Source organism: Mizuhopecten yessoensis, unplaced genomic scaffold (assembly GCF_002113885.1).
Source record: "Mizuhopecten yessoensis strain PY_sf001 unplaced genomic scaffold, ASM211388v2 scaffold255, whole genome shotgun sequence".
Taxonomy (NCBI): Eukaryota; Metazoa; Mollusca; class Bivalvia; order Pectinida; family Pectinidae; genus Mizuhopecten; species Mizuhopecten yessoensis.
Window position 1 is genome coordinate 205,372 of NW_018403455.1, and position 25,940 is coordinate 231,311.

Sequence of the window (25,940 nt, forward strand, 5' to 3'; positions counted from 1 at the left end):
CTATCGGTAGGCTTGCGTTCGCACCGGGTTCGTCCTGCGGTCGTATAGAGGCTCGTCTCCGTTCGGGAAGCGTGCGTCCTGCGTTCGTGCCACAAAAAGTGGATACTTGGGCGTAATTCTAACTGTATAAGAGAACTTTTAACATTTTTATCTCTTATTAGAAGAACATGTTTTGATCTAGCTTTTTCTATAGAAGTGATATATAGGGGACTAACAAGAGTTTCAGGGGCCTTTATAGCTCACCGTGTATTTCATTTTAAAAACTGCGGAGTACTATACCAAAACAGTACAAAAAATACAAGCTGCAAGAAGTACTTTATAAAGAAGAGGCCCATGGGCCTTAACGATCACCTGATATATTTATACAGAGAGTTGAACTTGTTTTTAACATGAACAGAAATATTATTCAGTGACAAAAAACAATAAAACCACCTTATTCAATATCTAGCATACAGATTTAAGACTAAAAAGTATTTGAAACTAGCACCTCTAATTCTAAACAAGGAAAATGAAGAAATTTTAGCGCACTGACGCCTTTGGGCCCCACCCTACAGCCCTTGGGGGTAGAGCTGGCTCAAAATTTTCAAAGTATCAAACTGTCAACTCAGGGTTATAATTCCAATCAAAGTTATTAACATGTAATATTCAAAGTATCATTTGCCATTATAAACCATAATAAATTCACCCCCCCCCCTCCTTCCCCAGGGGTAAACGTGAGACCCTAGGGTCATAAACCTTAAAACCCTTCCATTAATGAAGAGTGTTTGATTCTACCATATCTGGGTCTTGAGAAGAAGATTTTTGGAATTTCAGTCGATTCAACCCTTTTTTGGCCCCCACGCATCAGCCCCGGGGGGTCAGTCAGGGCTCATATGTGCATACCATCAAACTGCTATCCAATACTGATAATGCTAACCAAAATTGAATTACTTCGAATGAAAATTAAACAAATGTTGGTCCAAAATGTGATTTTCCTATATAAACTATAGTAAAGTTTACCCCCTCCCCAGGGGGAAACGTGATACCCAAGAGTCATGAAATTCACAATTTCGGTAGAGCACCTTAAGACCCTTCCGTCTATGAAGATTGTTTGGTTCTACCATATCTGGGTCTTGAGAAGAAGATTTTTGAAATTCCAGTCAATTCAACCATTTTTGGCCCCTCCCATCAGCTCCGGGGGGTCAGTCAGGGCTCATATACATGTGCATACCATCAAACTGCTACCCAATACTGATAATGCTAACCTAAATTTAATTACTTCCAATGGAAATTAAACAAATGTGGATCCAAAATGTGATTCCCTATATAAACTATAGTAAAGTTTATCCCCTCCCCAGGGGGAAACGTGATACCCAAGGGTCATGAAATTCACAATTTCGGTAGAGCACCTTAAGACCCTTCCATCTATGAAGAGTGTTTGATTCTACCATATCTGGGTCTTGAGAAGAAGATTTTTGAAATTTTAGTCAATTTGACCCTTTTTGGCCCCCCCCATCAGCCCCTGGGGGGTCAGTCAGGGCTGATATGTGCAAACCATCAAACTGCAACCCAATACTGATAATGCTTACCCAAATTTAATTACCTCCAATGGCAATTAAACAAATGTTGGTCCAAAATGTGATTCCCCTATTTAAACTATAGTAAAGTTTACCCCCTCCCCAGGGGTACATGAGAGACCCCAGGGTCAAGAAATTCACAATTTTGGTAAAGCACCTTGAGACCCTTCCATCTATGAGGAGTATTTGATTCTACCATATCTGGGTCTTGAGAAGAAGATTTTTGCAATTTTAGTCAATTTGACACTTTTTGGCCCCGCCCCTCAGGCCCCTTGGGGCGGGTGACCAAACCAGCAACTATTTTTGTTGACCTTTGGCCATGAAAGGTTTCTGCAAAATTTCATTGAAATTGTTTACGGATGCACGACGGACGACGACAGACAAAAGGCGATCGCAATAGGTCTGACCTAAAAACTGAATCCCCTTCGCTCAAAGAATGCCTTCATAGGTAAAACTACAGAAAAATGAGAGTGAGATGATTCTATACCATATGAAGGCTTAAAAACCTTATCATTTCAGTCATTCTGGAACACAGAAATCAACAACATGCGTAATGCTCCATGACTGCATTGGTGAATTCTTTTTGCACAAACTGTTCATATGACATTTTCAATAATTTCCATCTGTTGAAACTACCAGCAAAATATTATTATAAGATTCTATGCTTTTTGATTCTTCTTCAGAAGTTGCTTGACATATTTTTCCCTGTGATCTTGTAAGTAGGTCAATGTCATTTTCCTTCTCAAATTGGTTAGCTCTATTCCAAAAAGCTACCAGCCAAATCTTATGAATCCATTCCTTTTAGTTCTCAAGAACAAATCCATTAAAATGTTGTTGACCTCTGTGACCTCTAAAGTAGGTTGAGGTCATTTTCATTTGCAAACTTTGGTGAGCTCTATCCCAGGAAGTCACCAGCCAAATATTATAATTTTATGCCTTTTAATTCTTCAGAAGAAGCTGTTTGAACTGTTTGACATATTTGAACGCTGTGACCTTGAAAGTAGGTCAAGGTCATTTTCATTCGCAAACTTTGTTTGGCTCTTTCCCAGGAAGCCACCTGCCAAATATTAAGATTTTATAACTACCAGTTCTTCAGAAGAAGTCGTTTAAAGTGTTTGACATATCTGCCTCATGTGACCTTAAAAGAAGGTCAAGGTCATTTTCATTCTCAAACTTTGTTCGGCTCTTTCCTAGGAAGCTACAAGCCAAATATAGAGATTATATACCTTTCAGTTCTTCAGAAGAAGTCGTTTGAAGTGTTTGACACATTTGACCCCTGTAACCTTGAAAGTAGGTCAAGGTAATTTTCATTCTCAAACTTTGTTGGGCTCCATCCCAGGAAGCCATCAGCCAAATATGAAGATTCTATACCTTTTAATTCTTCAGAAGAAGTCGTTTGAAGCTTTTGACATATTTGACCCCTGTGACCTTGAAAGTAGATCAAGGTCATTTTCATTCTCAAACTTTGTTGGGCTCTATCCCAGGAAGCCATCAGCCCAATATGAAGATTCTATACCTTTTAGTTCTTCAGAAGAAGTCGTTTGAAGTTTTTGACATATTTGACCCCTGTGACCTTGAAAACAAGTCAAGGTCATTTTCGTTCTCAAACTTTGTAGGGCTCCTACCAATGAAGCTTTCAGCCAAATATCATGGCTCTATGCCTGTCCGTTCTTCAGAAGAAGTTGTTTAAAGGAAAAGTTGACGGACGAGGACGGACGGACGCCGCACCATGACATAAGCTCACTTGCCCTTTGGGCAGGTGATCTAACAAGGATGGGGAAGTACCAACTTAGATATGTATATCCCCATGTACACTGACACAGTCTACAGAACATGTCAAATTTAGAGCTAGTCAGTGTCATTGTCTCGGGGGGGGAGCTATTTTAACTAGACCTGGACTTTTGAAATTGACTCTAATGAATATGGTGAAAGAACATTAAATGAACTTTATGTAGAAAACATGTTTACATATGTGTGCCCACTGATTAGGTCATACCTATTTCATATTATACTGACAACATCAGCTGCATCATAACTATAAATAGTAATTAATTAAGAAAGTTTACAGTTTTAACATTGTCAAGAAAAAACAAACCCCAATGCCAATGAATTGTTTTGTTTCAGTATTAATTTTTTAGCTTAACAACATCAAATTACCACCCACCATTTTCTCAGCTCTTCTGCAAGATTAACTCCCTTACGAATCATTCTGAAGTATAAACAGCTTGATGTCCGTGAAATATTTACTCAACCACATTTGATATCTTTCAAACTAGTGAAGTCTACAGGAAGTTGTGTAAGAGCTGATGATGTCATATTAGTAATTGATGATGTCATCAATTTTGACCCCAATTTTTGATGACATCATCAACAGTAAAAGGGGGAGATAATTCATATTTACCTTTGGATGGGATAAACTCTATTTTCAAGAAACATTTTTCAAATTCAAAAATTCATTTTCTTCAATATCAAAATGTGGGATATGGTTGTGGATATCCTAATAAAGACATTTTACCTTTGTCGATAATCTCCACCAGCCAAGACTGGGGTTATCTATGGTCAGGGTTGGCATTATGTTTCATTGCCATAATATTCATGTGGTATATATTGGTATATATAGTGGTATGAATGGAAAAAGAGCTATACAACTTCCAGCACACACATACATACTCACAGATCATGTGTCAAGATCTGCTAAGAAGTGCTAACAGACTGCTTCTGTTTTCCTGATTGTGTCCAATGTAATGCTATATTGCTTATATTTGTATTGATGTTTGAGGTATAGAACTCCTACAAGTAATACAATGATGATATAAATATGATGATGTCTGAAGTGTACCTCCTATCACAGGTATTCATACAGTATATAGAACTCCTATCACATGTATTTATACAGTGTATAACTCCTATCACAGGTATTTATACACTATAGAACTCCTATCACAGGTATTTATACAGTGTATTACTCAAATCACAGGTATTTATACACTATAGAACTCCTATCACAGGTATATATACAATGTATTACTCATATCACAGGTATTTATACACTGTAGAACTGCTATCACAGGTATTTATACAGTATATAACTGCTATCACAGGTATTTATACAGTATAGAACTCCTATCACAGGTATTTATACAGTATATAACTGCTATCACAGGTATTTATACAGTATAAAACTGCTATCACAGGTATATATAGTGTAATGAGATTTGTTGATTCCTAAGGTGCATAGCTGAAGGTCAGGCATTATTAAACCAGTATTTTTCGACTGATTTCTTTGAAACTTGGTAATTGTTATGGTCATGATATATGGTTATGTTTCTTTGAACGAAAAATTTGATTCGACTATTTTTTCAGAAGTTATTGCCCATTGTTTATTTCTAGTACTTGAATCTTGTCCGGAGATCTACAGTTTTCTATCGATTTCTTCGAAACTTGGTAGGCTTCATAATCATGATATCAAGTTGTATTAATATATAGTGAGTTGGAGACTAATCTTTTGATTACTTGTTTTCCTCAAACTGTTAGAAAATTATAGAAAATCGAACATTGACTTTGTAGTGAAAGGTGAGTTTTATAGCATGCTATATATAGCTAGCTAGCCACTCTTAAGGTGATGAAAATCTTATTTTAATGCAAGTTAATATATAACACTATATGGCATTCAACGGGTGTATATTGTTCCGCCCGTGTACGCTACTCTTGTTAGTTTACCTGGTCCGAAGGTAATTTTGTCCATTTTTTTTTCTTTGCCTTTACAGCAGCATTGTACCAGACAAATAATTTTGAAATTTTGCAAAAGGAAATGTCCTTGACCCTTATTCAAGGTCAAAGGGGTCAAATTTGTTAAAACACTCAAACAATTTCTTCAATGTCATGTTGAATAGCTGTTTTACCCGTGTTTAAACAGAGTTATTGCCCTCTACACTTCATTCCATCTGTGACACCCCTTCAGGTGTCGCCCCACAACGAAGGGAAAGAGGCTTAGCAGATTAATACTTCGAGCAGGACATAAATACAAAAGTCTTCAAAAACTTAGATATTACACTGACATTTTCATACTTTTTCTGCATGCTTATCTTTCAAATAGTATTCTTTTTTTTACCCCAAACTTTCCACTCTGACACTGTATATACTCTTCTGAAATGTTGTTAAAATCTGTTTTGCAGATTGACTCATACACAAAACAAGGTGACTAATAGCAGTTAGTAGTTGGAACACATGATAAATCAAATTAAACTGACCCAGCAATACCAAAAGGAATTGATTATTTACTCTCTGTCACTGCCTAAATTAATGTGAATTGAGTCTGAATAAATATGCCTGCATAATAAGAATCTGTCTAAATGTGGAATGTAAAGTGTTACATATTGGTTCTAAAGCTACACAAGGTCCAGTGATTGTCAGAGATAATCATTGGTCAGTTCTGGACACCGATGGTTAAAGAGCCTGACAACTGGAAACAAATAACTTCTCTTCACCATATAGCCATCATAGAGTAATAACCTCTCTTGACCATATAACCATCAGAGACTAATAACCTCTCTTCACCATATAGCCATCATAGAGTAAGAACCTATCTTCACCATATATCCATCATAGAGTAATAACCTATCTTCACCATATATCCATCATAGGTTCTTACTCTATGATGGAAATATGGTGAAGATAGGTTATTAGTCTCTGATGGCTATATGGTAAAGATAGGTTATTACTATATGATGGCTATATGGTGAAGACAGGTTATTAGTCTCTGATGGCTATTTGGTAAAGATAGGTTCTTACTCTATCTTTACCATATAGCCATCAGAGACTCATAACCTATCTTCACCATATAACCATCATAGAGTAATAACCTATTTTCACCATATAGCCATCAGAGACTGATAACCTATCTTCACCATATAACCATCATAGAGTAATAACCTATTTTCACCATATAGCCATCAGAGACTGATAACCTATCTTCACCATATAACCATCATAGAGTAATAACCTATCTTCACCATATATCCATCATAGAGTAAGAACCTATCTTTACCATATAGCCATCAGAGACTAATAACCTCTCTTCACCATATAGCCATCATAGAGTAATAACCTTTCTTCACAATATAACCATCAGAGACTAATAACCTCTCTTCACCATATAGCCATCATAGAGTAATAACCTATCTTCACCATATAGCCATCATAGAGAAATAACCTATCTTTACCATATAGCCATCATAGAGTAATAACCTATCTTCACCATATAGCTATCATAGAGTAATAACCTATCTTTACCATATAGCCATCATAGAGTAATAACCTATCTTCACCATATAGCCATCATAGAGGAATAACCTATCTTCACCATATAGCCATCATAGAGGAATAACCTATCTTCACCATATAGCCATCATAGAGAAATAACCTATCTTTACCATATAGCCATCATAGAGTAATAACCAATCTTTACCATATAGCCATCATAGAGAAATATCCCCTCTTCCCATATAGTCATCATAGAGTAATAACCTATCTTCACCATATAACCATCATAGAGTAATAACCTCTCTTCACCATATAGTCATCATAGAGTATAATAACCTATCTTCACCATATAGCCATCATAGAGTAGTAATAACCTATCTTCACCAAATAGCCATCATAGAGTAATAACCTCTTTTCACCATATAGCCATCATAGAGTATAATAACCTATCTTCACCATATAGCTAATCATAGAGAAATATCCTCTCTTCACATATAGTCATCATAGAGTAAAAACCTATCTTCACCATATAGCCATCATAGAGTAGTGATAACCTATCTTCACCATATAGCCATCATAGAGTAATAACCTCTCTTCACCATATAGTCATCATAGAGTAATAACCTCTCTTCACCATATAACCATCATAGAGAAATATCCTCTCTTTACCATATAGCCATCATAGAGTAATAACCTATCTTCACCATATAACCATCATAGAGAAATATCCTCTCTTCACCATGTAGCCATCATAGAGTAATAACCTATCTTCACCATATAACCATCATAGAGAAATATCCTAATAACCTATCTTCACCATATAGCCATCATAGAGTAAGAACCTATCTTCACCATATAGCCATCATAGAGTAATAACCTCTCTTCACCATATAGCCATCATAGAGTAATAACCTCTCTTCACCATATAGCTATCATAGAGTAATAACCTATCTGCACCATATAGCCATCATAGAGTAATAACCTATCTTCACCATATAGCCATCATAGAGTAATAACCTATATTCATCATATAGCCATCATAGAGTAATAACCTCTCTTCACCATATAGCCATCATAGAGTAGTAACCTATCTTCATGATCAATCTAACATGAAGCAAGGCCAGTGTGGTAGCTTTAATGAAAATAACCATATATACATGTAGCTTATTGTCAAAGGTAAAACATAATATGTTCCCCTCAACACATACAGAACACTGGGTAGTAGGGCCATTCAATAAATGCTGTCATCACACAGCTCCTGTACAAAAGGTCAATAAAAGTGTTTAGCTCCTTGGCTAACTGCAAACATTGAACAAGCTATTCATTGTTGAATGGTTTGCACTTTTGTGAATAGTGGCTACTTGTCAATGCTAACAAGAGGCCCAATGGGCCTGCATTGCTCACCTGATATTAATCTTACACTTGTAATCTTTAAAGTGGACTTAAATACTTCTACAGGCATAATATCAGTGTTTGATTCAAAAGAACATATTAAAAGATTCATTTGAACAAACTTAGGAGCCCTTCATTCAAGCATACTACCAGGGTTAATTGCCAACTCTCACGGCGTGAGACAAAATATCACGCTGAGCCATCCTTACTCACGCTGAAACATTCTCAAGCCACTTGAGCCATAAATCTCACGCATTCAAAAATATTCTCCCTCTATCTTACGCAAAGCCAATCTTTTTTAGCTTGGACCGTACAAAGGGAAACAACTCCTATTGCAATGTTGTGCTTTAGAAGTGAGCTGATGCGAAGTGTCGCTTTACATCCGGTGGAAACGAATGTAAATATATCGTAAGGTAGTAGTGTACAGAAGAAATGGCCCGACTCTGATAAACAAGGCACATGTCGAGGAAATGTAAACACAGCGGATTTACCCTACACAACACATGTATACATGTATATATATTTGTAAACTGCATTACATTTACAATACATATAAAGTACTGAGAAGTGTATAAACCTCTCTTTTCTATGTATGTCACTTGTGTGAAAACCATGGTTACCACATCAAAAATGACCAAAAAATGCCAAAAATTGCTATTTTAAACCCAAAATTTGACCCCCGCAACTAGTAATTTTTTTCCTAAGCTCTGTCTGAAATTAAAGATTACCTACCTGGTTGCAGAATTATCTGGGTCCCAGTAAAGTTGTAAAACCTGATTTTTTGCAATTTTGCGTCATGTGCTGTTGTCAAAATTTTACCTCCTGTAAAGCTAGCTTTTCATGTGTACGCACCCTTTCGGATTATGGCCAAAATTTTATTCTCGAACCAAAGAAATCTTCTTTCTTTTTTAGAAATGTGAAGCTCATATAGCCCACTTCATCATGCTTATACCAATTTTAGTACAGTTTTATTTTTATAATTTTTTTACATATCATTATACATGGGTTAGCCATTTAACAAAAATATCACCCATGGCCACAACCCTCTACTGTACACTGCTACCTAAGGTGAGCTGTTTTCACTCGTAAACTTAATATTGAACATACCTATCACACTGACAAGAAAGTTCTGCTAATAATGTCGTTGTGTATGAGGAATGATTGTTGTTGGGTCGTGCCTTCACACATATTAAGAGAAAACTATTCTTGAAACACGAACAGACGAATGGCTGATGAAAAGTTTGAAGTTACTTTGCAGTATAGTTAGGCCTAGTGGTAGATATGATGTGACACACCAAAGACTTGTAGGACTAAACGCTTTTCAATCTGATGTGATGAACAAAATAATGAGTTTCGGGAAATGCTTTGGCATGTTGGATAGACGTAGACTTGTACATATAGGTATACATAATCATGCAACAAATTAATTGAATCGGATTGCAAACATGGTACAAATAAATGATCAGGGTCTATTTGTCTATTTATTGCTTTGGATATTACTAAGTAGCCAGAAGTAATTGGAATTTTTTTTTTACTGTCAAATTATCACATTTTTTTTTATCTTTCATGTTAATAAACTTTTCATATTACTACTATGGTGAAGTTCTTGCTTTTAATATGAACTGTTATTTTTTTAACAAGTCATGGAACATCCCGTGTCATAGAGCAATATTGACAGCAAAACAAAACAAGAGGCCCATGGGCCTTAACGGTCACCTGAGTCTACAGTATTTATTTTTGTTGTTGAAATATGTACCAATTTGAGTAAAAAATAGTATAATGTTAACTTAACTTTGTCAGGACCATGAGCTGATCATTCCTAGACCAATTTTAAGTGAGATCGGCCTATTAGAACTTAGTAGCAAAATAGCGGCCATGGCAGCCAAATTGTATTTCTGATTGACCCGAAAAATAACAACACTTTGTCAGGACCATGATTCGATCATTCCTACAAAGTTTCAGTTCAATCGGCCAAGTAGATCTTTACTTTAAGTTTGAAATAGTTTACCAAAATGGCAGCTGTGGTGGCCATATTGGATTTCTGATCGACCTGAAAAATAACAACACTTTGTCAGGACCATGAGTCAATCATTCCTACAAAGTTTCAGTTCAATCGGCCTAGCAGAACTTGACTTTAAGTTTGAAATATGTTTTCAAAATGGTGGCCGTGGCGGCCATATTGGATTTATGATTGACCTGAAAAATAACAACACTTTGTCAGGACCATGAGTCGATCATTCCTACAAACTTTAAGTTCAATCGGTCCAGCAGAACTTGACTTTAAGTTTGAAATAGGTTTTCAAAATGGCGGCCGTGGTGGCCATATTGGATTTCTGATCGACCCAAAAAATAACAACACTTTGTCAGGACCATGAGGCGATCATTCCTACCAACTTTCAGTTCAATCGGCCCAGCAGAACTTGACTTTAAGTTTGAAATGTAAAATGTTAACGGACGACGGACGACGGACGACGACGGACGAAAACGGATAGCAATAGGTCACTTGAGCTAAAGCTCAGGTGACCTAAAAAAAGGTGACTGGTACCTGTTTTAGCCAAGAGGGAAATTGTTATGAGAAAGGCCTTTGAATACAATATGTTGCATTTCTGATGTCAGATTTTTTGTGTGATAAATAAAAATCTAATAAATATATGCAAAAAATATTTTGTTTTTATTTTCTACAAAGATCTTGAAGTGAAAAGATCAACAATGCAGATGTTACAATAGTCAGAGATAGCCAGGATTTGTTTGATACATAGGTAAATGAGATATTAACACATGAAATGACGTTACGCCGCGACATCGTCAAAAGTCTCACACTTAAGAAAACCCAGTGAAGGGTGGACTCCTTAGAGGTTGGCAACCCTGATACTACTGGCCAAATATCACACTCTGGTCCTTTTGGTTATAAAGAAGTCGTTTTAAGATTTTAAACATATTTGACCACTGTGACCTTGAGTATAGGTCAAGGTGTCATTCATTTGAACAAATTCGGAAGCCCTTCATCCCAGGATTTTACTTCAAATATCACCACCCTAGGCCTCCTGGTTATTCAGAAGAAGTCATTAAAAAGTTTTATTTTAACATAATTGACCTCTATGACCTTAAAAATAGTGAAGTTAATTCATTTTAACAAAATGGTAGCCCCTTATTCCAGCATGTTACTAGCCAAATATCAACACCCTAGGCCTCTTGGTTATTCAGAAGAAGTCGTTTAAAGGTCTTAAACATATCTTATCCCTGTGACCTTGAAAATGGGTGAAGGTCATTCATTTGAACAAACTTGGTAGCCCTTTATCCTAACATGCTACTGGCCAAATATCATCATCCAAGGCCTTTTGGTTTACTGAGAAGAAGTGGTTTAATGTAAATTAGTTGACGCCGGATGATAGCTGGACAACGGATGCTACACCATGGCATAAACTCACTTGCCCTTTGGGCAGGTGAGCTAAAAAAGAATGTGTTGATTAAATCTGAAATATACTTCTATATATTCAAGAATGATGTGCTTTACAGATATACATGTAGAGTTGTGCAGCATTAAAGGCACCTCTGCCATCACATTGGGAACTATTTTCATGTGGGTAAACAAATTCAAAGAGGGTAAAGTTGACATCAAAGAGGACACATGGCTAGGCATGCCAGTTGTTGCAGCATCAAAAAAGAACATTGCTGATGTGAAAGCAATAATTAAGGACGATGGTCGTTATACTATTTCTGAGATAGCTCATATGGTTGGCATTTCAGAAGGCATCACATTCTGACCAAGTGCTTGAAATAAAAGAAGTTTTGAAGCTGATGGATCCCCCATTTACTGACATCTGAACAATAGGCCTAACAATTTAACTAAAAAGATAATGGTAAGGTCATTGTGACTCAAGAAAGCTATCTAAATTAGTTACAGGGGATGAGACCTTGCTCTAATACTTTGAACCCCAGAGGTGTTTTATCAAGAAAGGCCAGTGATTGCAAAGTGTATAAAAACGGCAAAGAAAGATTTGTATGCCACTTTTTCAATTCTAGTGGGCCTGTGGTTCAGATACCATGCCAGGAAAAGTACCAAAATTTACAGAGACATAGTACTGAAGCCCATTAAAGATTCTACATGAAAAAGCAAAAATTGTCAGCAGTCATATAAAGGTGGAACTGGGAGGAAATTTGGTATATGTCTGAAAGAACATCAAAAGGACATAGAGAAAATGAGCAACATCACATTCACTAGATCCACACGCAAAACATCTGCCACTGGGTACAATAAATCGGCATTAACAGATCACGCTAACACCCAAAATCACATTGTCGATTGGGACCAGTGGAATGTTATAAGGTTCAAGATACTTGAAAGGGAACAACACACAAAATTGAGACAAATCAAAGAAGCAATCAAAATCAAGAAAACTCAGAACATGAACAGAGACGAGGGGGTACACCAGCTGAGTCATCTGTATGACCCGATACTGACATTACAGGGGAGGGGTCTAGATCTACACCCTGACTGTAATGCTAGGTCCCACTGTCATGCGATCCGTTACGAACGCCACGATTATCCAATCATAGCTGATGGTGGAATTTCTCTTTCAGGTTTGGATACGAGGTGATTTCAAGTCGATACGTTCCGATATGATTTGTTGCACTCAGATGCAATTTCAGGTGTCAGGATCTGTCACGGTATGATCTCCCGTTCAGAAACAATCACATACGTTCTGATATGATTGTTTCGATCGAGTCCACAATTGGGTCTTGATCTGACACGATCATCACCATCGGGTTCCCCGAATATGGACAATTTGATACATGCTATGTTCCGATAGATTCATCACAAACTGATGCGCTCCGTTACGATAGAATACTATTTTGGTCACGATGTCTTTCATGATCATGATCGAGGGTGATCACGATTTGAGCTACATTTGGACCCCGACAGGTATATATACAGCCCAACTGACCTCTGGTACCCTTGGATGGCATCTCTAAAAGGCTCTTTAAATGACTAGCAAAGGCAGATTACTAAGATGTGCTTCAAGAGTAGATCGCCGAATGACACGCATTAAATCTTGTCCGGTATATATATGGGCACGAGAACTCGTCACAGATCTTGAGCGTTCATGTAAAAACATAACTACTTGTATCTACTCGCATTAACTTGCATCTTCTCGTATCAACTCCTATCTGCTCGTGAGTAATTTGTGTCAGGTCTTGAGCAATGGAACCCGACAGGGCGTAACAAATCTCAACAAAGCGTGGTGTTTGTCTTGTCTAAGATCGATCCCAATCACCATGATTTGGAAGCACAATTGAATGAGATCTGTCACACTTTGTTACAATGCAATATGATCTGATACAATGATCCCATTTGACAATTGATTGTGTTGATCGTAGAAAAAAATTCAATTGTTCAAAACTTTTCTACGATTATAACACAATTGCCACAACTGACCTCAAGATCTGATAAGATCTGATAGGATCACCACGATCAGTCAACAATTAAGACCACAATTTAAATCGTGCCGCGAACAGTGATAGTGGAAACCTAGCATAACCTTTCTGATGAAGTGTGTATACGCTCCCTATCAATATGCGAAACGTCTCGGGTCGAGTGGCGGTAAAAATATACAATTTCGTCACATCGTTGCACAGGTAAAAAATACAAATCGCTCACTCAGTCATATATATAGCTTGACAACGGGACCAGTCATTCTCGAAACGTTGCAACACGTTTCATACGTACATTGTTTTTGTAGAAAGTAAAACTTTGATATCACATATGTCCAAACTGATGAATCTTATTGAAGACATTGTCCAATATTCATTTTTTGAATTTTGAATTGTTCCTACTGGCAAAGCTTTAACTGAACTTGAATACCCATCACAGAAAACTGAAAATGAGCCAATAAAGTTGGCATGATATTATTCAAAATTATATAATAGACCACTTAACACTTTCCTATGGTATAGTAAAAAATCTGGCTGCTGGAACTTTATGTTATATTGCATTCAGCCTTCGGCCGCCTGTAACATAACACAAGCAGCACCTCGGGTCAGATATATTATACCATGGGGAGATGCTGAATAACTCAGTGTATTAAACGGTTTTATTCAGAAGAGATTTTATACAATTATGTTATTTGTATAACAGATTCCTTTTACTCTTCCCTAAAATTAGTTCTTTGATTCAACTTTGCTTTATTGGCTTTCTGTAAATAGGATGTAACAAAATTGTCATCCATGATCAACCTGCTGTCATTTCCTGAATGAAATCAATAGAATCTAATCATAGTCTGTGTTAGATACTAGCATGAACTCAACATGATTTAGATCTGGTCTGCTCTACTGAATTTAAACATCTAAGTGATTCAACCACTGCAAATACCATGGAAAACTGGTGTAATGCGACTTTTGACTTAAATAGTATTTTATTTGTGTCTATAAAGACCATACCATATACCATCAAGCTGGTCCTTAACACCATATACCATCCAGCTGGTCATTAATATCATATACCATCTAGCTGGTCCTTAATACCATATACCATCCAGCTGGTCATTAATACCATATACCATCCAGCTATATACCATCCAGCTGGTCATTAATATCATATACCATCTAGCTGGTCCTTAATACCATATACCATCCAGCTGGTCATTAATACCATATACCATCCAGCTGGTCATTAATACCATATACCATCCAGCTATATACCATCCAGCTGGTCATTAATATCATATACCATCTAGCTGGTCCTTAACTCCATATACCATCCAGCTGGTCCTTAATACCATATACCGTCTACCTGGTCCTTAATACCATACACCATCCAGCTGGTCCTTAACACCATATACCACCCAGCTGGTCCTTAATACCATACCATCCAGCTGGTCCTTAATATCATATACCGTCTACCAGCTGGTCCTAACTACCATATACCACCCAGCTGGTCCTTAATACCATATACCACCCAGCTGGTCCTTAACACCATAAACCATCCAGCTGGTCCTTAATATCATATACCGTCTACCAGCTGGTCCTAACTACCATATACCACCCAGCTGGTCCTTAATACCATATACCATCCAGCTGGTCATTAATACCATATACCATCCAGCTGGTCATTAATAACATATACCATACAGCTGGTCCTTTACACCATATCCCACCCAGCTGGTCCTTAACACCATATACCACCCAGCTGGTCCTTAATGCCATATACCATCCAGCTGGTCCTTAATACAATATACCAACCAGCTGGTCCTTTACACCATATACTACCCAGCTGGTCCTTAATACAATATACCATCCAGCTGGTCCTTAATGCCACATACCATCCAGCTGGTCCTTAACCCCATATACTACCCAGCTGGTCCTTAACACCATATACCACCCAGCTGGTCCTTAATACCATATACCATCCAGCTGGTCATTAATACCATATACCATCCAGCTGGTCATTAATATCATATACCATCTAGCTGGTCCTTAACACCATATACCATCCAGCTGGTCCTTAATACCATATTTCATCCAGCTGGTCCTTAAAACCATATACTACCCAGCTGGTCCTTAACACCATATACCATCCAGCTGGTCCTTAATACCATACACCAACCAGCCGGTCCTTACCACCATATACCATCCAGCTGGTCCTTAATGCCATATACCGTCTACCTGATCCTTAATACCATACACCACCCAGCTGGTCCTTAACCCCATATACCACCCAGCTGGTCCTTAATACCATATACCACACAGCTGGTCCTTAACACCATATACCACCAAGCTGGTCCTTAACACCATATACCATCCAGCTGGTCCTTAATACCATATACCGTCTACCTGGTCCTTAATACCATACACCATCCAGCTGGTCCTTAACACCATATACCACCCAGCTGGTCCTTAATACCATATACCATCCAGCTGGTCATTAATAACATATACCATACAGCTGGTCCTTAACACCATATACCACCCAGCTGGTCCTTAACACCATAAACCATCCAGCTGGTCCTTAATATCATATACCGTCTACCTGGTCCTTAATACCTTACACCACCCAGCTGGTCCTTAACACCATATACCACCCAGCTGGTCCTTAATACCATATACCATCCAGCTGGTCATTAATAACATATACCATCCAGCTGGTCCTAACTACCATATACCACCCAGCTGGTCCTTAATACCATACCATCCAGCTGGTCCTTAATATCATATACCGTCTACCTGGTCCTTAATACCTTATACCACCCAGCTGGTCCTTAACACCATATACCATCCAGCTGGTCCTTAATACCATATACCACCTAGCTGGTCCTTTACACAATATAGCACCCAGCTGGTCCTTAATACGTTATACCATCCAGCTGGTCATTAATACCATATACCATCCAGCTGGTCCTTAATACCATATACCACCCAGCTGGTCCTAAACACCATATACCATTCAGCTGGTCCGTAATACCATATACCACCCAGCTGGTCCGTAACACCATATACCATCCAGCTGGTCCTAACTACCATATACCACCCAGCTGGTCCTTAATACCATACCATCCAGCTGGTCCTTAATATCATATACCGTCTACCTGGTCCTTAATTCCATATACCACCAAGCTGGTCCTTTACACCATATACTACCCAACTGGTCCTTAATACCATATACCACCCAGCTGGTCCTTTACACCATATACCACCCAGCTGGTCCTTAATGCCATATACTACCCAGCTGGTCCTTAATACCATATACCACCCAGCTGGTCTTTTACACCATATACCACCCAGCTGGTCCTTAACACCATATACCACCCTGCTGGTCCTTTACACCATATACTACCCAGCTGGTCCTTAATACCATATACCACCCAGCTGGTCCATAATGAGCACAAGAATCAATGTTGTTTAAAGGGTATTTCATACTCTTGTTTCATGATAAATCATGGTATTTGTGGTTGAATTGTAAACCTGTATCACATGTTAATGGGTATTTGTGGTTGAATTACAAACCTGTATCACATGTAAATGGGTATTTGTGGTTGAATTGTAAACCTGTATCACATGTAAATGGGTATTTGTGGTTGAATTATAAACTTGTATCACATGTAAATAGGTATTTGTGGTTGAATTGTAAACCTGTATCACATGTAAATGGGTATTTGTGGTTGTATTATAAACCTTTATCACATGTAAATGGGTATTTGGGATTACCTAAATAATTGTTTGTACATAATTTGTACCATATTTGGTGAGGTGTACAGTATGTCAAGTGACCTGGTTGACCAATGGTCATTCAGCCTATAGAGATAGCCTCTATTGATAATGTCTTCAGTCAGTTCAGAGCAGTCTCAGCATTAGCACTACATCAAACAGATTGTATGACACCATATCAAACAGGTTGTATAACACCATAGCAAACAGATTGTATAACACCATATCAAACAGATTGTATAACATCATATCAAACAGATTGTATACCACCATATCAAACAGATTGTATAACACCATATCACACTGATTGTATAACACCATATCACACAGATTGTATAACACCAAATCACACAGATTGTATAACACCATATCACACATATTGTATAACACCATATCAAACAGATTGTATAACATCATATCACACAGATTGTATAACACCATATCACGCAGATTGTATAACATCATATCAAACAGATTGGATAACACCATATCACACAGATTGTATAACACCATATCGCACAGATTGTATAACATCATATCAAACAGATTGGATAACACCATATCACACAGATTGTATAACACCAAATCACACAGATTGTATAACACCATATCACACAGACTGTATAACACCATATCACACAGATTGTATAACACCAAATCAAACAGATTGTATAACATCATATCAAACAGATTGGATAACACCATATCACACAGATTGTATAACACCAAATCACACAGATTGTATAACACCATATCAAACGGATTGTATAACACCATATCAAACAGAAATAACAGTAGTATCAAACAGATTGTATAACACCATATCAAACAAATTGTACGACACCATATCAAACAGAATGTATAACACCATATCAAACAGATTGTATAAAACCATATCACACAGATTGTATAACACCATATCACACAGACTGTATAACACCATAGCAAACAGATTGTATAACACCATATCACACAGGTTGTATAACACCATATCAAACAGATTGTATACCACCATATCAAACAGATTGTATATCACTATATCACACAGATTGTATCACACCATATCACACAGATTGTATAACACCATAGCAATCAGATTGTATAACACCATATCACACAGATTGGATAACACCATATCACACAGATTGTATAACATCATGTCAAACATATTGTATAACACTATATCACACAGATTGTATAACACCATAGCAAACAGATTGTATAACACGATATCAAACAGATTGTATAACATCATATCAAACAGATTGGATAACACCATATCACACAGATTGTATAACATCGTATCAAACAGATTGTATAACATCATATCACACAGATTGTATAACACCATATCACCCAGATTGTATAACATCATATCAAACAGATTGGATAACACCATATCACACAGATTGTATAACACAATATCACACAGATTGTATAACATCATATCAAACATATTGTATAACACTATATCACACAGATTGTATATCCCTATATCAAACAGATTGTATAACACCATATCAAACAAATTGTACGACACCATATCAAACAGAATGTATAACACCATATCAAACAGATTGTATAACAGCATATCAAACAGATTGTATAACACCATATCACACTGATTGTATAACACCATATCAAACAGATTGTATACCACCATATCAAACAGATTGTATATCACTATATCACACAGATTGTATCACACCATATCACACAGATTGTATAACACCATAGCAAACAAATTGTATAACACCATATCACACAGATTGTATAACACAATATCACACAGATTGTATAACATCATATCACACAGATTGTATAACATCATATCACACAGATTGTATAACACTATATCACACAGATTGTATATCACCATATCAAACAGATTGTATATCACTATATCACACAGATTGTATAAACCCATATCACACAGATTGTATACCACCATAGCAAACAGATTGTATAACACCATATCACACAGATTGGATAACACCATATCACACAGATTGTATAACACAATATCACACAGATTGTATAACATCATATCAAACATATTGTATAACACTATATCACACAGATTGTATAACACCATATCACGCAGATTGTATAACATCATATCAAACAGATTGGATAACACCATATCACACAGATTGTATAACATCATATCAAACAGATGGTATAACATCATATCAAACAGATTGTATACCACCATATCAAACAGATTGTATAACACCATATCAAACAGAAATAACAGTAGTATCAAACAGATTGTATAACACCATATCAAACAAATTGTACGACACCATATCAAACAGAATGTATAACACCATATCAAACAGATTGTATAACCCCATATCACACAGAATGTATAACACCATATCAAACAGATTGTATAACAGCATATCAAACAGATTGTATAACACCATATCACACAGGTTGTATAACACCATATCAAACAGATTGTATAACCCCATATCACACAGAATGTATAACACCATATCAAACAGATTGTATAACACCATATCAAACAGAAATAACAGTAGGCTATGATTCTTCAAGTCTTCTAAAATCAGGATTAAGCACTGTTTAACTTGGTGTAGTATGGTAATATGAAGGCCATGGTGAAAGGAACAGCGGTTCATATTATTATTATGGTAATATGAACCGCCCTATAGTGAAATGAAGGGTTCAAACAATTTCTATTCTGACAAATTTTTTGCTGTATTTTATCTGAAATGACAAAAATTAAGCCAGGGGTAGAGAAATTTAGGGTGGGGCAGGGGTGCTTCACTTTACCAAAATGGTGAAATGAAGGGTTTTAGCAATTTTTTTCTATTTTGACTTTTTTAAACCAAATCTGGCTTAGATTACATCAGTTTGATGTCCGCGGTTCATTTCACCATGCTTCACAATACCATGTTACACCTGTATCCTGATATCTCATGTTTCAGGGCATCATTCACTTTTGAATTTTTACCTATATATCTTTTTTTACATGAAAAGAAAATGAAGAAAACCCAACACTGAAGGATAAAGTAAGATTAGAAAAAGTGTCTGATCAGAGGAAGGGAAATATCAAAGTGAGTGCATATTGGCATGCTATAGCGTTATAGTGTTCAGAAACATGCAAAATGTGATTATAATTAAACCTCACATTCATTTATCTAACAAGAGGCCCAGGGGCCTATATCACTCACCTGCATGGCTATGGGTGGGAATCTCAACCATTTCAAAGTTTTGACCAAAGAATTAAGTTACTAGGAGTGGAACCAAATCCAATGGTCAATTCTAATATACGACTGTGTTTATTTCTTTAAATCTATCAAACATATCTATATATTATGGGGTGGGGGATCACTTGTTTAAATGTTATGGCCCAGAAATTAAGTCCTAGGGGTGGGGCCAGATCCAAGAGTCAATACTAATATTATAATTATGTCGGTCTCTTAATGCCAAGCAATGGTATATATAGTTATGGGGTGAGGGATCTTAACCGTTTCAAAGTTATGATGCAAGAATTAAGTCTCTTGGGGCAGGGCCAGATCTTAGGGTCAATCCTAATATCATAATTGTGTCTTGATGCCCAGTAATGGTATATATGGTTATAGGGTGGGGATCTCAACTGTTTCAAAGTTTAAATGGGAATTAAGTCCCCAGGGGTGGGGCCAAACCACAGTGTTAATTCTTAATTTATGATTGTATTCGTCTCTGCCCAGCAACTCCATTTGTACAATTTTGAATTCCAACCACCCAAGGATGCTTCTAACCAAACATCATTGACATTCTTCTCTTAGTTTCAGAGAAGAAGTTGCTGAAAGCAACATGGCAGAATGACCCCTTCTGGATGGACAACAGACACCACGGTATGGCATAATTAAGCTCATCTTGGTCCTTTGGACCAGCCAAGCTAAAAATGTACATTTTAGTTTTAAAGTTGTATTTACTTAATACATTTTTGGTAAACGACACCTTATCTGATTTCTTTGACATTTTTAATGTTACCTAATGAGGTTTGTTGAGATGAAGGGATTGATAGACAGAAAAACCAGTGTAAGTGTTTATGGAAAGAAATACAGGAACAACATATTTTTGATACACTGAAATGCTTTCATAGAAATAATATTTTACACAACTTCTTTGTGAAAATGATTTTTTTAAATACAATGTACCAAGTAAATTAATACTTGGGTGAGATGATTGTCTGAAAACCTTGTTTCCCTGCATCTTAATTTCAAAACACAAAAAAAATAACAACTTTGAAGTTCTGCTGTGTTAGAACTTTGGCATCAAAACCAAATAATGAAAATATTAAAAAGCCAGAGAAATGTCTATAAATATAAAGTACATCATATTACCTATAAAAAGTAATAAATTTATATAAAACTAGAAAATGTCTGTAAGACATAAATGCCCCCGCTGCCATGTGAAATTAGTTTCAGTGTTCTATAAAAAGTTACAACCACTTTGATCTTGAAACCCTGAAACATGCACAAACACACAAAATACTACACTTAAAGTTGATTTTAATATTCATATGTTTTTTTTCCGTATGTTATTACCATCTCCATAACATATTGAATGAAGTTGCAAAGTGTTTAAACTGAATCAGTAGATGATTTTCTATATATAGCAACAGTGACCTTGGCCTTGACCTTGGAACATATGTGCGATTTAGTACAATTGGTTGATCGATATTACGGAATGAAAACAAGAGGCCAAGAGGGCCTGTATTGCTCACCTGGATATCTAAGCAATCAATATTCTCTAAATAAGATAACAGGGATTGGGTGTGACCCCAAGGCCATGCAGTCCATATATCTGTATAAGATTTTTCATGCCCAGCAATTGTATGTATGGTTATGGGGTGGGGATCTCAACTGTTTCCAAGTTAACTAGATATCTAGGGTTGTGGCCTAATCCAAGGGTCAGGTCTCATATCATGACTGCATTTGTCTCTTTTAGCCCAGAAATTGTACATATAGTTTTGGGGAGGGGATCTAAACAGTTTCATAGTTATGACCCAGGGGTAAAGTCTCCAAGAGAGGGGCAGACCTCGGAGCCATCCTGGAAGCATATTTGCATTTGTCTCTTTATACTCAGCAAAGGGATATATGGTTTTAGGGTGGGGATCTCAACTGTTTCGAAGTTGCGACTCAGAAACTAGGTCACTAGGGGCGTTGCCAGACTCAAGGGTCAATGCTAATATCATGATAGTATTCGTCTCTTTATGCCCAGCAATTAGATATTTACTTTGAGGAGACTCAGAAACTAGGTCCCTAGGGGTGTGGCCAGACCCTAGGGTCAATGCTAATATCATGACAGTGATCGGCTCTTTATGGCCAGCAATATTGTATATTTAGTTTTGGGGTGGGGATCTCAATCGTTACAAAATTATGACCCAGACTAAATCTCCAGGGGCGGGGCCAGACCCCAGCTCCATCCTGGAAGCATATGCTCAGCATTTGTCTATATGGTTATAGGGTGGGGATCTTAAACTTTTCAAAATTATTAATAATTTTTGGCCCCACCCCTTAGCTAGGCGGATCAGCCTGTTTATTTGTACAATTGTTGATCCCAACCACCTAGGCATGCTTCTAACAAAATATAGTTGATATCCATCAATTTTAAGTTCCAGAGAAGAAGTTGCTTAAAGCAAAATAGCCAAATTACCCTTTTTGGCCCCGCCCCTCAGCATCCTTGAGGGTCAGACCCACCATTTGTATAATTTTGAATCCCCACTACCTAGAGATGCTTCCGACCAAATATTGTTGATTCCTATCTCCTATTTCCAGAGAAAAAGTGGCTTTAGCGACTTATAGCCAAATTACACTTTTGGGCCCACTCAGCCCCCAAAAGGGATGTTACCAGTCAAATATGGTTGATACCTATTGCTTCGTTCCAGAGAAAAAGTCGCTTAAACCAATACAACGAAATAAACATTTTTTGGCTCCACCCCTCAGCCCCCTGGGGGGTCAGCCCCTACATTTGTTCAATTTGGAATCCCCACCTCCCATGAATGCTCCCAACCAAATATGATTGACATCCAGTGCACAGTTCTAGAGAAAAAGTTGCAAAATTGCCCCATTTTGACCTGCCCCTCAGCCCGCTGGGTTGTCAACCCCACAATTTGTACAAATTTGAATCCCCACCACCTATGGATGCTTCCAGTTAAATTTAGTTAAATTCCAATCAGTGGTTAAGAAGGAGTTGCTTGAAGAAACTGTTGACGTACAGGCGATGGACTACCGACGGATGTCACAGACGGATGTCACAGACGGGCAAAAGTGTGTGTGTGTGTGGGGGGGGGGTCAACAGAACTGCTAACACGTCTCCAAACCCCAAGGATTCCATATCGGAAAAGCCATGGGGTTAAACCCATATCCCGGAGGATAAGGGAAAGATCCCGCAGGCTGGGAGTGACCCCAGAACTGGCCAAACTAGCCTGCCTGAGACTGGGGCTGGCCACCTTGGCCAGGGCGAAGGTGGACCACCACTCCCCTCAGGTGGAAACCCGGACATGTCAGGCTAAGCTCGTAGCTGCCGGGATGCTACCGCAACCCAAAACCATCCGCAGGCTGGTAAGTGTGGCCCAAGGATGGTTGCACGCAGGCACCCGTATACCCTAAGCTAGGGGAAAATGGAGACAAGAAACTGACCCCCTGTCCAGCAAACCAAACACCTGGGGGGAAAGTAAACCCCCCCAGGATTCCCGGCTAAATGACACTCCGGGCCGTGTCCGGGTAACTGACCGGGAGGGTAAGCCTGACCAGCATTGGTGCTGGGATTAGTGAGCTGCACATCACTAAACCCCGGTAAACACAGACAATCCCGAAAGAAAGTCTGTAGTCACACCAGGACCTGAACCCGAAAGGACAGGACTGGCACCAAGACTGTCCCCAATGACAGCACCACCTGGAATGCCAGGATCACTGATAGAGTCGGTGATCGGCGACCGGTCGTCCCTACCCGAAGGCAAGCGCGAAAGCTCACGGGCGTTCTCAGCCAATTCGACCCTGGGCTATGCAAAGCCAGGGTCGGGCTGCCCCTCCCCTACTCCAGGGAGTTCCTGAACAGGAAAGGCCACCTGAAGCCCTATACCTCATTGATTATCCGTAAAAATGCACATCGGTTGGCAAACTTAGCATGAGTTGGATGTGCATAAACATCTTAACAATATCTACAGTAACAAGTACTAATTGTAATGGCGGACCATTACAGATGTCCCCCAAACTGCCCCTATAGTCGCAAAGATGCCTCAGAAAAGGATTGAATTGCCATAGTACACCTACAATGTACATACTAAATTTGATTGGATTTTATTGAGCAATTTCTAAATTGCAACCAATCAGAATCCTCTGTTTAGTTGCTATGGCAACGGAACGTATGCAATTGAATTTGCAGTCCTTATACCAATCTATAACGATTTTCATCAAAATCGAATTATATCTGAATTTCAACCAATCAGAAGCCTTCTTTTGGTTGCTATATGGTTACTATGGGAACGAAACCTATGTGGTTGAATTCGCAGTCCCTAAATATCCCTATATACAAATTTTCATCAAAATCGAACAATATCTAAATTTCGACCAATCAGAAGTGCCTCCATTTGGTTGCTATGGCAAAGAAACCTAATGCGGTTAAATTTGCAGTCCCCTTATACCCCCAGATACCACTTTTTCATCAAAATTGAACAAATTCTTAATTTCCACCAGTCAGAAACCTTTGTGTGGTTGCTATGGCAATGAAACCTATGTGGTTGAATTAGCAGTCCCCTAATATCCCTATATATACCAATTTTTTTCATCTAAATCGAACAATATCTAAATTTCGACCAATCAGAAGCCTCCATGTGGTTGCTATGGTAATGAAACTAATGCAGTTTTATTCGCAGTCTCTTATTATCCGTATATACGAATTTTCATCAAAATCTAACAATATCTAAATTATTGAAAGTGGTCATTGAACTTGGAAGAGCCCTTAAGGCATTTAACCCTGTTGGCAAGTTTGAATAAAATTGGTTAATATTTGTTGTAGTTATTGCACGGAAACGAGACATGACAGACAGACAGACGGACGGACATACATATGGAAAGACAGACAGACCCAAATTAATATCCCCCGAAAAACGGAGGATAACAAATTTTACAAGCAGACAAACACGGGAACAAATAATAAACTACGATAGTACAAGGTATGCAACGTAGAAAGAATTTGACCCGTAATAAAAATCTGAAACGGTTAAAATATATAACGTTTACCAAAACAAACAACCGTCACTGATATAAACAGAGGTCGGAAATTTACACATAATAATGGCGGACTGCCTGGCACACCACCGCCACACGTGGACTAAAATAACCGGCCAAAAAAGCACAAAAATAATTTTCAACAACAAATAATTGTAGTAACAAGGACAGATGGGTATAAAGCACACAAACTGCGCAATAAATTGAGTTGACACTCAAACCAAACTGACAAAACAAAGTTTTGCTATGGAGCTAGCTCCGGACTGTCAGCAGGCAGCAG

General features: G+C 37.8%; 1 protein-coding gene across 2 annotated transcripts in view; it reads right to left on the bottom strand.

Moving 5' to 3' along the window:
- The window catches only part of LOC110445533 (calcium/calmodulin-dependent 3',5'-cyclic nucleotide phosphodiesterase 1-like), a 96,900-nt gene extending 70,960 nt beyond the window's left edge, over positions 1-25,940 (bottom strand). Inside the window, exon 1 of one of the 2 annotated variants that reach the window (XM_021490208.1) lies at positions 25,891-25,940. Coding sequence is in view for 1 of the 2 variants with exons in the window: in XM_021490200.1 (XP_021345875.1) it covers positions 3,721-3,764 (44 nt within the window). In the remaining variant the exon portion in view is untranslated. Of the gene's footprint in view, positions 1-3,720; positions 3,944-25,890 lie in introns of those variants that run through there. The other variant, XM_021490200.1, reaches the window with a different exon arrangement.